This window comes from Phaenicophaeus curvirostris, chromosome 6 (assembly GCF_032191515.1).
Source record: "Phaenicophaeus curvirostris isolate KB17595 chromosome 6, BPBGC_Pcur_1.0, whole genome shotgun sequence".
NCBI lineage: Eukaryota > Metazoa > Chordata > Aves > Cuculiformes > Cuculidae > Phaenicophaeus > Phaenicophaeus curvirostris.
The window spans coordinates 9,750,560-9,765,080 of NC_091397.1; the positions used below are offsets into that span (position 1 = coordinate 9,750,560).

Genomic DNA, 14,521 nt, shown 5'->3' on the forward strand with positions numbered 1-14,521 from the left:
ATCTTCACAGGTTGGGATTGCCTGTGGTGATAGATGTCTGTAGGATTTCAGCAGTGATGGAACAGATCTAAAAATAGTTTTGTTTCTCTTGCTGATTGATTGAGGAAAGTAGTTACTAATTTCAGGAAGGAAGTATTACTCCTTCTCAAGTATATCTTACTTGAACCTACCAGGTCACAATGGAAATGAAATTATGCTTGGGATTTATAGTGCAGGATTGCTAGATTACAATTACGAATTTAAGATTTACTTTTCAGTGGTGAGAAAGAATTGCACTGCTTTGCTCTGTAAGACCTTTGTCCCATAAGGCACATGGAGTAGATCCTTATGCAAGTACATACCTCACTCTGAGTCAGAACTGTGATTTGTCCAGAATATTGAAATGCCAAGGCTTATAAGTCTTGAAATACTCTTTGAATTGCAGATCTGTGATGTGGAAATATGATGAGACCATCATGTTGTAAAATAATGACTGTCAGTAGAAAACTGTATAAATAATGCATACTAGATTATTGTGGATTTTTCTTCCCCTTGGTGACATTTAAAATTTGCATCATTTGAAAGGAAGCTATAAATGATGGAGCTGTAGTTAGCTGACAGCAGTGATTACACTGCTATTTTCAGTTATGTGCTATTTTCTCAAATTTGAAACAAAAATTTCTGCTTTTATAGATATATTTTTTCCTTCAAGTTTCTAAGAAGATGCAAAGCCAGTCAATTAGGATGATGTGTAAAATATACATCTTAAAAATCATAATAGAGGCAAACTGTGAGTAAATTTAAAAGCCACTTGTTTGCATTTTGCTTGGCTTCTAGAGCCTCCAGTCAAGTCATGGTTCCACTGTGCATGGCATTGTAGCTACCATGGTAAAGGTGGTTCCGAATGTTCCACATCCTAAGGTAAAATTCAAGCTAAAAATACTGAGTTTGTTTTTTTTTTTTTTGGCAAGTGCTGTGATGTTTATTACAGCAAGACCAGCCTTCATACACATATGCCACTTCATGGGCATATTTTAAGTTGTTTAAAATACCTTATTCTGGAAGATGGTCTTCTCTACATGTAAATTTAACCGTAATGTAAATAATCAAAGGTGAAGATCTGCAAACTGTTTAAAGGCAGATTTTTTTCAGGCTGCTGCACATGTTTTACTCAAGGTGGCTGAGCCAGTTTTACAATGGAATCTAAATTGTTGAGATTCAGTTCAAGACTTTGTGAGTCTTTTAAAATGCTAATTTCTTTTAATATTCAGAAAAGCCCAGTGAAGTGGAGTTTATCTTGTCTAAAATAACATTGGGAACTAGAAACATTGTTGAGAACCACTTTGGAGGGAGGTGTCTCCCAGTGCCCACCTTTGTTCTCTACAAATAAATGCTACAAGATCTTCTTCTTATTTCTTGGACTTAGTAAATACTCGTGTTAAAGGAATCTTATTTTATAAATTGCTTACATGACTTTGTTTGCTTTGGGATTTGTTATTGATTTTCATGTGACTCAACCTAAATTCAGTGGGTGGATGAGGTGCTGAGAGGCATGGTTTAGTGGTTGGTAGGAATGGTTGGACTCGATGATTGCGTAGGTCTTTTCCAACCTAATGATTCTGTGATTCTGTGATTGCATTTTACTGTCATATACTGTTTCTTTGCTTGCTTGCTTCTTTGTGTATTTCCTCACATACTTGGTGAAAAAAACTTCTCAAATCCGGCTTTTCATGTTCCTGCAGCTTGCATGCTGGAAGCTGAGGTTGGTTGTCTTTACTGATATCTTCAGTTGGAGGAAAGAGCAGACATGAGGGGACTGTTAGTGATACACTAAACATTGCATGAAACAGGCATACACAGGCAGTGTATTCTCTGTTCTGTGCTTTGGAGGTCAAGCTCCTGAAGAAATAAGACTGCTCCGTAGAGTCAGGAATTTGATTCAGTAAGTGGCTTTTTACTTCTTCTGGGTTAGGTTTGCAGGAATCAAGATGCTGATGCCTCATTCCCCCTATAATGTCTGCCTGTTTACCTTAATAGATAGACTTAATACCTAATGTCTACCCGTTTGCCAGTTGAAGAAATGACCATCACAGAAGTGAGGCAAGGAAGATGGGAAGTAGGAATGACCTAGGTGTGATCTTTGGAATGTACTGCCAGCTGTGCATAGCTCTGGCTGTAGGCAGGCACAGGAAGAGGTGGTGGGGCAGCGGCTGTCAGGTGTCATAGGATTGTGTAGGTGGGAGCTGTCACATGTATGTCATTTACCATAATGCCACTGGCATTCACAGCTGGCCACACAGCAACTGCAAGGACTTCAGAGATGACTGTGCAGTTATCCGTCTTTAAGAAATAATTATATTAGAATGCTCTTTGTAGGTGAAGAAAATTATTTCCTAGTTATTTTTATCTCTTTCTCACAGCGGGTTTGTTTTCTATTGTGTATTTATTGATACTTTTTAATTTCCAAAGAGGCAGTGTATTGCAGTTGGGTTGAATAACTCTGAAGAAGGTATGGGGATTTTTGCATTTCATTTAAATATGAGGTCCAACACAAAAACTTCAAGACCTACCCTATAGCTTGGGAACCAAGAGTGGAACGGGAGAGACAGAGAGGTGGTTGTAGAACATGTTCTAACCTGTCACAGTGAGATAAGACTCAGGTCGATCGCTTCACTCAGTACAAGTGTATGCTTGATCAAATACAGAGGTTTTTGTATCCTTGATCAGAAAATGTTGGAATATGGCAGGCCATGGTGCTTTGTCCGTGGATTAGTTTTTAGCTAATAACAACATCACTGTGCTTGAGCAGCCACACTGTTTGCCAGACCTGGCTCCTTCTTCCCAAAGACAGATGCTCAAAGGAACCCATTTTTTTTGTGGCAGAAGATGTGAAAGCAAAAACAATGGAGAACCTCAACAGCCTTTCAGAAAATGATCTGCAGAGTTGCTTTGCTTGTTGGCAGCATTATATGCAGTTGTGTGTCAACTCAGAAGGGAACTCTTTGGAAGTAGATCGTAGCTGATTTTCCTAACTTGTTAAATAAAAAGTTACAGACAGTCTAATTTTTTTGTGTCAGACCTTGTGTATTCTTTTGGCATAGAATCATGGAATGGTTTGAGTTGGAAGGGACCTTAAAGATCATCTAATTCCACACCTCCCACTAGATCAGGCTGCTCAAGGCCCAGTCCAACGTGGCCTTGGACACTTTCAGGGATGGGGCATCCACAGCTTCCCTGGGCAACCTCTTCCAGTGCTTCACTGCCCTTGTTGTGAAGAATTTGCTCCCTATGTCTAGTCTAAATCTTCCCTCTCCAATTTAAAGCTATTCCCCCTAGTCCTATCACTACATGCCTGTGTAAATGTCCCTTCCCAACTTTCTTGTAGCCCCCTTCAGGTACTGGAAGGTCACTATAAGTTCTCCTGGGAGCCTTCTCTTCTCCAGGCTGAACAACCCCAACTCTCTCAGCCTGTCCTCGTATGGGAGGTGCTCCAGCCCTCTCATCATCTTTGTAGCCCTCCTCTGGACCTGTTCCAAAAGTTCCATGTCCTTAATGTTGAGGAGTCCAGAACTGGACACAATACTCTAGGTGAAGTCTCACAAGAGAGGAATAAAGTGACAGAATCACCTCGCTTGCCCTGCTGGCCACGCTTTTGATGCAGCCCAGAATACGGTTGGCCTTAACCGTTTAGATTAGATCTCAGGAAGAATTTTTTTCCTGTCAGGGTGTTGAGAAAGTGGCACAGCTTGTCAGGAGAAGTCGTGGATGCCTTATCCCTGGAGGTGTTCAAGGCCATGTTGACTGATGTTTAAGGTTCCTTCCAACCCAAACTATTCTATGATTCTATGAAGTTAAGGCTACAGAGCAAAACTTTCTAGACAGTTACCTCTGCGACAGAGAAAAGGAAAAGACTACTAAAGTATTCATGAGTTCTCTGAAGGACAATATAATTACAATACAAAACTTATGCATTATCTTTTCAACCACTATCTTAAATCAGTACACCTAGATTATAAAATATAAATGAGGTTTCTTTGTAAGAACCTCATACTGGATAGCTCTGTGTAGTTTCCAAGGAAATATACAAAATAATTTCTTTCTAATGCAGAGTATTCAGCTCCCGTTGCAGACAGTAGCAGTAGAAACTACGCTGGCATTTTCCCAAATCCAGTCTAAAACAGACAATATATTTAAGGCAACTATTTTCTTTTTTGCTTTTATAACACATATAACTACTTCCTTTTTCTCCTTACACTTAATCTAGAGAAGTTAAGAAATAAAACAGTATCAAGCTGACGAGGTATTGTATTTGAATATGTAAAAATAAATTTGAAGTAGGCAAACAAATGTTTATAAAGTATTTAACCACATCTAAAACAACTATACTGGAACATTTTCAATGTCTGTCTGCAGATACAAAAACTCAGGGCAAAACTTCTGCATTTCTTTTTTGATGACAAAGAGGAAGCATGGCTCTAGTTTCTTTAGGACTTAAAATACTTAAATGCAGACCACCAAGAGAGAATGAAAAACATAGATGTAAAAATGGAATTTAAAGTTGGGGTTTTATTTCAGGTCATTTACTGGAGGAAGCACAAAGTAAAAAAATCCCACAAGAAGGTTAACCATCTTTCCTCTAAAGACAGTATTTATGGCCAAAGACGCCACTAAGTACAGCCACTACCCTCTAAAGACATGGGTTTGTTTCCCCATGTGTTAAACACATTATAAACAGATCATAACAAAATCCATACATAACATGGTGTATCTCCACTCAAGCAGTAGGAAAGGCTCCAGTTCTGCTTCATAACATGAGGCAAGAGATTCTGACTGCTCACACAGAAAAAACACAAAATTATGTACTAAATTAAGAAAAAACCCAACAGATGGCTTAAAGTTTCAGATCTTTTTTTAATAGATTACTGCTTTTTAAACAGGTGATACCCAACACATTAAAGAAGTTAGTCAGATGTTCCTATTTAGAAGTGATCAGAGTGACAGTGTGCTTGGAGAGTTTCATTCTGCAGGCAGTGCACGTAAAGAACATTTCTGTTTAGAAGTAATGTTGCCGAATTTGTCTTTCCGCTTCAGAGCAGGTTGAAAGAAAAAGTAAAAGAACATAAAGAACAAGGAAGACAATTTGCTGCATGTAAGTGAAGAAGACAATGGTACAAAAAAAATACAGACAGAGAAAATGTAAGGGGTTAGTAAATAGAGGATAAAGAACAGCCAGAGGGCTTATCAAAAACAAATAACTAAGTATTTGGAAAGGGAACTGTATCCTCACTGTATCACCAGCTTTGCATGGATCAGGAATTGGGTCTCTAAAGCGAGCACTTTTTAAACAATTCACTTTTTTAAAAAGAGCAAAACTCTTAAGTTTTAGTCGATATTACATGCTTGCTTTGCGTATTTATAAAGAATAAACTTGTTAAAGTATAAATTAAATACAATAGAAGAACTGTCTTAAGACAAAGAATAAAATAATCTGTTAAGCACATCCTACCTGTTGCGGGTCGAATAATACTGTTGATCACAAGACACACATAGATCAGAAACATACAGGAACAGAGTCATGACTAAGCTGCTGGTCGATGAGAAGTTCTATATGAGCTGGAAATGCATGCTCATAGCCCAGAAGGCCAACTGTATCCTGGGGCTGCATCAAAAGAAGGGTGGCCTGCAGGGCAAGGGAGGTGATTCTGCCCTTCTATTCCGCTCTTGTGAGACCCCTCCTGAAGTACTGTGTCCAGCTTTTGGAATCCTCAACATAAGTCTGGGTCGGATGGGGCCTTGAGCAGCCTGGTCTAGTGGGAGGTGTGGTTCCCCATCACAGGGGTGGTTGGAATTCGGTGATCTTTAAGGTCCCTTCCAACCCAAACCATTCTATGATTCTAAACCTACCATCTAACTTGAGTGAAGAGTTCACATTTTAAAAGAAAAAAATTCCTACCATTTATGTTCTGTAAGTCTGTTTTGACATTGTTTCTGGACAAGTTTTGAGGAAATGGAGCTTAATGCATTTTTGCAAGTTAGACAGAGGCATGGGGCTTTGGAACAGTATGTGATTACTTTGAACATGCCACAACCTGCTGCACACACCTGGCCCAATGAGTTGCATATACTTCAAGCAAGGAAAACACTTGATTAACATTTAGTACTACCTGGTAGAATTGGGACCCTGCTATGTTTTGGCTTCTCCGTTTGTAAATGGATGATATTTGCCTAGATTATTGGGATGCGAAGAACACAAACCTGTATAGGGATCAGTACAGTTTACTGCTGTTTGCGTGTCTGTTTTCTTTTTACATAGCTTCCCTCTATCCCTCTGCTTTTGAGAGGGTTGTGTTACAGGTATTGGTAAGAGTGGAAAAATTGTGTTTCTCTAGTGGTTTAGGTATTACATACTATGAACAATCCCCAAAGTGAAGTCTTGTTTGAATATCATGAACGCGTTTGAATTGTGTTGAAATGAAAATGCAATCATATCTTTATTTGTGCTTTGTAGGAAGAAAAGGCTTCTCTCCTGCATCGTACTCAGGAAGAAAGGAGAAAGCGAGAGGTAAAGTAGACTGTAGGCATTTGTATGCATACTGGATTTTTCTTTGATGTAGTAGCATTTACAGTCCAAAGTACTATATTCTTCTGTAGTCATACTTAGTTCAGGAATGTTATGTTTCAGTTTGAAAATTCTATGTAGCCCCTCAATATACTAGAATTGACAAACTGACTGCTACCCAGAAGTGATTTTCATATCAAAGCAGATAGTTTGGCATGAACTGGATGCTAAAGGAATTTTCCTGCTATTTCGGTGTTCCTTTGATCGTTGTTGACAAAAGACAGGTATTTGGATAGTAAATTGCGTTGGGTTTTTTTTGCCTTGTCCATAATCTATTACTATGGGTTGGTGTCAGTAAATTGTCATGTGATCCTGGTTGTGTTCTGTTTTTTCACTTGCCAATGTGGGTCTCAGTTCTGTGGAGGCAGAATCGCAACAGTGCTAGTTGAATACATCCTGAAGTGCTTTGAAATCAAAAGATAATTGAGGAGCAAAGAGAAGCAATTGTGAGGCTGATGAGTGGGGGCTTAGGAAATCTTAATGCTGGTTTGAGGTGAAAGCTTACTGCCATGGGTAATTCAGGCTGAAATAATGCAAAAGGGGAATAGGTATTGAAAGGAAAAATTACCAGTTTTAAAACATTATTATATGTGGCAATATGAAAACAAAATTCTGTAATAGAGAATTAAAGTAAATGTGTTTGTTTTGTCATTTTTTCCCCCCTATGACAGGAGTAGGAACAATTTTGGTCTTACAAATGATTAAAAAAGTTAACAAAAGTAGTTTCCATGCTAATCAGGGAAACAGCTGTTTTCCCATTAAAGTTGTGCTTGTCCCTTGCTAGTTTAAATGCAGGTTCTGCAATGACTCCTGTTTCTGAGTACACTTACTGCTCTTTTTTTAATTTCCAACCTAGTTGTATAATTATGAACCAGATTTAAGTATGAAGTTACTAGGATTTCACCAGTTAGTCAAGAATGTTGTGTTACAAGTCAAATTTATGATCAGTGAGTCCTTACCAACATATGCAAAAAAGATTTGTGCTTTGTTAACTTTTTGCCATAGATCAGAATAACCCATTCAGTTGCTTAATTCTCTGCTGCAAAGCTGATGCAGAGTCATATACTCATATCTGTGTATGTACACACATACAGCAGTTTTCTGTGGCATAGATCAGATTCTCACAAAATGAATTGCTCCTCTGAGAATAAAATCAGTTATGGCTTTTAAAAAAATGCCCGTAGCAGAGGCTTAGTAGTGACCTCAGACTTAAAACCTTTGCAGTTATGGGTTACTAATTGATAGTTATGTATTCTAGGATAAAACCTGTATCTAGAGAAAAGGAGAACATATGTACCTTTTAGTTGAGCATTACGTTACGATTATGAAGAGGCAGTGCCTCTCTGTAATTGAAACTCTCTCCTGCTTGCCCCCTACTTTGCACTTTTACTGTTAAATGCTTTAGGGTGAAAAATGCCCTTTGGCCTATCAAAATTTTGGTTTTTGGTCCACGCTTTAGTGGTAATTAGTCTTTCAAGTATATGCTTATTCAGAGAAATTTCTTTAGGAACTGGCATTTCCAAGAACAGTAAAATAGGCATTGAATAGCAAATTCTTCTGGTATGTCTCTAGCCAATTCAGATTAAGTTCTTGAGTTCAATGTGTCTTTATGGCACGGTAAATTAGAAATTAAGTTTTTGTGAAGTTTCCCAAATGTATTTGAATGAAATTTATAAAGAAACATTACAGGCTTAATACAGTTCAAGGATTGATTAGGTTAAAATTTCTCAAAGCAGACTTCTCTGATTTCTGCTCTCAATCTTTCTATGTTCCTGTCCTCTGCCACTGCTTAGTAGCTCTAGGTTCATGAGCAACTATTTTATGTACTTCCCTCTTTCATCCCATAAGAAACTATATGGACATTATTAGAAACATAATTACAGTAGCCACTTCCCTTAGATATTTATTATGATGGGGTAGGCTAGGGGTGTTGTCAGGGGGAATCTCTGAGTGCTCTTTCCATACTATCTGAAGCCAGCTGAAGCCAGCTGGCTTTCAGTTCCTCAGAAAGTGAGCCATTGTAAAGGGATGATTTTAATTAGTCTTTTTTAGCTACTGAGGAAGACATCATAAAATGACTTGCTTTATATGTCAGTTTTGGAGGAGAGGGCAAGAATTTATATTAATTTCCATGTTGGACTCCTGGACTTAAAGCATTAAGCCTCATTTTTATTTTGACAGCAGTGTTGTCTCCGAAAAATTGATTTTTGTTTTTTTTCCCCCCATATCTAAACTGCACCAGCCTCATAATACTGATAGTATTCCATTAAATTCCATTATTTAAATGGAAGCAAATAAATAAGTCTTCAGTGTTGGCTGGTCTGTGCAGAAGAAAGAATGGTGTCATTGAATTTGATGACTTCTTCAATATTTTAGTATTAAGACTTTATCTAATAAAATACAAATGTTTTATTTTTATTTCAGTAGTAGCACATACTTATTGAGTACTAAACATTCTTTTGCATTAGGTTAATGGCAAATTTATGCTTATAAAAAGCTTTCATCATTTTTTGTTTTACTAATACTAACACTTTATTTTACTAATTTAAAATTAGTAAATGGTACTTAATTTTAATTAAAAAACTTCCTTTAGTATACAAATATATTTGATAAAATCGTAGAAATTAGTTCTGTAATGTTGATTTATCTTTTCTTGCTTTTTTTTATACAGGAAGAAAGGCGGAGGCTGAAAAATGCAATAATAATCCAGTCATTCGTGAGAGGCTACAGAGACAGAAATCATCAGGTACGTATTTATTGATTTATTTAGAAAGATGTAGAACAGTTTTGCTGAAAATGAGATTTACTAGTAATAAGTAATTCCACTGAAAACTTTTCACTCTCTTTGAGTATTTTGTGTGTCCACAAAGTGGAAGTTCTTTTTGTCCATTGGCATTTTTGTTTAAACCTCAGTATTTTAGTAGATGGTCATTTATTACATGAAGTGTGTATGTGACAGTGGACTTCAGTGGGGTTATGCAGTGTTTCTTTGAGCTGACAAAGCATATGAAGACAGGTAGGTATCAACATTCACACACCGATGGGGCTTTTTTCCCCAGTATGACTCAGGTGGTAGTTTGAGTCAAAAATGTGTTATTTCTAAGCTGTTGTTGGGTAGCTTACTTTAAGAAAGCTAAAACTGTTTAAATTCACTAATTTATTGAGTAAACTATACGAAAATGTTTGTGATAGTCCTTGCTTGAAAAGCAACACATGTTGCAATGTGTACTTCATGAATTGCAGAAAGCAATTATAGCTTTAACTATGATATTGTGTATATGTTTTGACCTCTTAACAAATGTTTTGTATTCATTTTACTACTTTGCTTTGGATAGAAAACTGAAATGACATTTTCAAAGTTTTATATCTCTGTTTGAGCTCATAACCATTATTGATATATTGATACATTCCTAATTTTTTTTTTTTAAGTACTCTATCCAAAGAAGTGAATTTGATCGCTGTGCTAATTTGGCCCAATCTGGAGGAACCTTTTCCACTACTAATGGAGCTAATTTGACCCTTTTAGTTCGTCAGTTACTCTTTTTCTATAGACAGAATGAGGATTCTAAGCGTTTGGTGAGTATCGTTGCGTACTTTGGTATATAGTACTTTTATTTTGTGCACTTTTGAAGTACTCTTTTCATCTAGAAGATTTTGAAGGGATGCAAAAAAAAGCCATGACAACTTCAGTAAATTCATTTAAGAATTCTGGCTTTTGCTGGCCTGCAGTCTCCTGTACTACACTGCTTTATGTTTAGACAGAACAAGTTAAAATTAGATTTTATATGTGTGCACACATGCAAATGCAAAATCTGAAATGAGACCTTGGAAAATCCTGTGTGTTATTCACAGTAATTTAATAAAAATAATATGCTTCTATTAGAATTGAACCTTTAAACAGTATTTTGCAGTTAGGCCTCCGGTCATTCCTAAGGTCTTCAGATTTCAGCCCCCCCCGCCCTCACTGGTCAATAAAGCTGATGTATCATTGCAAAGTCACTGTGATATTGATAATGGTCATTAAAGAATTATGGCTATTAAAAAACAAGCCAGATAGATTTCTTGTAACTCAGTGTTAACTTTGAAAGGTTAATACTAGCAGTCATTTCATTTCTTGTGTAATAGTTTCTTTTAATTAGCTGTTTTTTAAATCCTCTAAAGGTATCCAGAAAAGGATTGCAATATTACTGTCTGTTTTGCAATAAATAATATAACTTGTTCTTGTAAACAGTGAAATCGTGCATATCTTTTCCCAGGTATGGATGTGTCAGAATTTAATTAAACAGAGTTCTCAGTTTGTTAAGCAGTTGGATGGTCCAGACAGACTTACTTGCTTATTCCAAATAAAAAGACTGTTGGGACTGTGTTGCAGGTAAGTTCTCCTTTCTATGTGCTACTGTCTAAAAAGTGTTCAGAAATGATGTTGGGCACTCATTTGCTTATTTTTGCAGCAGATGAAGTATTAAATATAAATTTATTTTATGGGGAGGATGGTTTATGATAAATATATGTGTAGGCTGTAGCATAGTATACTTGTTCCTATGTAAGAACAACGGAATGTTCTTAAGCGCTGTTGAGTCTCAGGTTAAACATGTGCTTAAGAGATCCTTTGCCTAGGGTTAGGCTTAACGTATGTTTCTAACTGTTTGCTTATAGTGATATCATTAGCAATATCTGAGGAGACTAGAAGGTTTTCTTGGGAATTGATAGTGATTAGGAGGTATTAACCATGTTAGAATAATGTTCCAAGGATGTGATTTGAATATATTTTGTTTTAAAAGTAATATTACTAAAGATGACTTTCTTCACTTTTTTTTTTTACATGAGAGGCATGTTAAGCAGTTACGTTACTGGCTTCAGCAGTACATTTATATTTTTGTAGTGGGAGGATCACAGGAAGGTAGATCTCTCGAGGTGACTTGAATATCTAGCAGCTAAAACTTAGTGTTAGAAAATATTACATTTGCTCTTATCAATAACGTGAACTGGTTTTACTCTCTGGAGTTTTACAGTAGCTTCTTTTTCCTTTTATATTGAAGCTTTTTCTTGAAAACTGGTTCATTCAAGTCACTGAACCTCGTATTCTTATTATTGTATACACTGTATTTATAATAAACAGTGACACCAGCTACTAAATTAGTCTTGAGTGCTGGGCTCTAAAGTTCACGTGCTGTGGAACACAGCTGTGGTGTCACTGGATTGAATTGTACATTTTTACTACAGGTGAAATTGTGGTTTTATAAATGCAGTTCTGTTGGTTTTCCCACTCTCCCTTTCTGACTGTCTGACGTGGGAAGAAAATGGAGTGGAAGAGCTTTCCCTGCTTTTGTATATAGGGAGAATGGAGGAAAAAGCTGCTCTTAACTTGACCTTGCCAGCATGATGGGTGTCTACACTTGCTTTCTGAGCTACTTTAATTTTGTGCAAAAGCCCAGTAAGCGAGTAGTGGGACAGGTAGCCAAAAAAGTTTTTCCCTGAGATAAGTTCAAATTCATAAGAAGCTGTAGGTTTTGATACTATGGGGAAAAAAGGTGACTGTGTAATATTGTAGCAAAAAATGGTAGTTTGAGTGCAGCTACATCTGCAAAAACATCTTGTTGTCAAGAGTGTCTTTATATTTGGTGAAATGTCTTAGCTATGGGAGTCAAAATAAGTTTTGCTGTTAGGTCCTGTCTTTCTGAATAAATGGGAAAGAAAGCACGTTGTTTGGGCAACTACGCTTACATGCATCTCATACTAACAAATCCTTTTAATTCTAAACTAGCTCTTAATCATTTCTGTGGTTACTGGTAGTTGTTTCATAAGCAATTTACTGAAAGAATGAGCATGGTAGTTTTTTTAATGTTTCAGTCTGTAATAAAGCGCATATTGTCCTAGTTACAGATACGAATTTCCACAGCTTTTGTTCATAGCCCATATTGCCCTGGGGCTTTCATGACTTCATATTTAATATGAGTAGTAATACATGTTAGAAAAGCACATATTATTGTTTGCTTCTCTTCCAGTTCATGCAGTAGACCTCTGAAATTTCAAGTCATTGAAAGCAAGAATTTAGTAGGCTTTAAAGAGAGTGTGCTGTATTCTTAGAAACTCTAAAATTACGAATTATTTTTATAAAGGGGCAAAAAAAGGATGTAGCTAAACTACTGAGAACACTGGAAACCAAGTGGAAATAAGTTATTTTAATGTGACTGCGAGAGGTTTTTTGTAGTTTCACTTTCAGATCAGTGTGCATGTGCCTGTAGTGAGAAATACCTTGTTAAATAATTTTGATTTAATTTCATTTATAGGCTACTGCAAAATTGCAGTGATGACAGTCTGAATGTTGCACTTCCTATGAGAATGCTTGAGGTATTTTCATCTGAGAATACGTATTTGCCTGTTTTACAAGATGTCAGCTACGTGACATCATTAATTGAACAAATTTTGCACTACATGGTTCAAAAAGGTGAGTAGCTAGGAACTAGAAGTTCTGGGAAATACTAAAAAAATGAAAGCAGAATATGTAATACTTGAAGATTGTGTTGTTAAACCACATTTGGCCTTTACTACAGGCACAATTAATTAAGTACTGCATACACTAACCTTTATCTATCTAATAGGTATTTTGCTTGTAAAGAGATCACTGCTTCAGAAGTTACTGTTTGATTTCTTTGGAAATCCTATTTATAAATTGAATATTCTACCAAGTTACTTATAAAGACTTCTACTATGGATTTTGAGTGTTAGTGGATGTTGGCTAGCAGAAGTTTTAATGCAGTAGCTGTTAAGCACAGAAACTGATGCGCGTGTGCACACACACCATGGCAGATGTAAGTTTTATTTGTGTGAAAGTTGGCTGATGTTTGGCAGTACTGTTCTCTGTAATGGCTACTGTTCATTATTATTGCGAATTGACATGACCTTTTCATCCTGCTAAGATGAGAGACACCTTAGCAAAGAGACGGAGACCCAGCTTTTATTTCCCCTGTACCATCATCAGCAGAACTGTTTGCTAAACTGCAATCAGTTACACCTGTGCAAACACACTGGAAGTTAATGAATTGTGTAGTTATCACCAAAATTATATTTTGCCACAGAGAAACTTTATTACTCTGGAGATACACAAAAAATTAATTTGGCTTTCTGATACGGTAGCATGAGTTTGCAAGACTTGTGGATGGGGAGAAAAAACATTGTGAAATAAACATCCCCAATCCAGCTTCATTGGTACAAAACGTAAAAAGAACACCTTCCAATTTGTTAGTTAATTGCTGGAATAATTATATGTTTGTAAGTTTTAAATTATGTTAAATGGACTTGGCTATCTTACCCTGTTGTGAAGGATTTGGTTTTAGCTTCTCCATATTGAAGTCCCTATGAGAAAAAAATAACTCTTATTATATACTCTTTACTATACTTATATAGAGTAATAAAAAAATTACTCCAGATGACATTTATTCTACTTGCCTAGGCATAACTGTAGAAGTACTTGTGTTTGTCTCATTACTTACTATGTATCTTCCAAAATACTTATATATTTGTTCTTTTAGTATAATATTCGATCCCAATGACTGATACGTGAAAGTTTATCAAGATGTTGGATTGTAATATTTTTTTAAAATTCAGCTTCCTGATCACTTTATAATAACAAAAAGAAGTAGTTGTGTGCAACTCCAAATGTTCTGTCTTGTAAAAATTTATGATGGTTAATTTGTAAGTAATCTGTAATCAACTTTTATTGTTACATGCTTTTGCATGTAATTTGTCTTCCACATGTGTCTCATTGATGTTGCTAAGTTATTCCTTTATGGTGACTTCCACCTGTTGCATTGTATCTCTCACTCGGTACTCCCCAACAAAGGGTCTGAGATTGAACCTTTCAATGATGCGACACTATGCACGGTTCCTGTAGTGGTGGAACTTGCATCTTAGTTTAGGAGT

The 14,521-nt window shown here is 36.5% G+C and overlaps 1 protein-coding gene across 1 annotated transcript in view; it reads left to right on the plus strand.

Annotated features, from left to right (window-relative positions):
* UBE3C (ubiquitin protein ligase E3C) overlaps positions 1-14,521 on the plus strand; it is a 75,770-nt gene that overhangs the window by 4,487 nt on the left and 56,762 nt on the right. Inside the window, exons 2-6 of the mRNA XM_069859306.1 lie at positions 6,488-6,541; positions 9,270-9,344; positions 10,028-10,174; positions 10,855-10,970; positions 12,889-13,046. Coding sequence (XP_069715407.1) covers positions 6,488-6,541; positions 9,270-9,344; positions 10,028-10,174; positions 10,855-10,970; positions 12,889-13,046 — 550 coding nt within the window. The remainder of the gene's footprint in view (positions 1-6,487; positions 6,542-9,269; positions 9,345-10,027; positions 10,175-10,854; positions 10,971-12,888; positions 13,047-14,521) is intronic.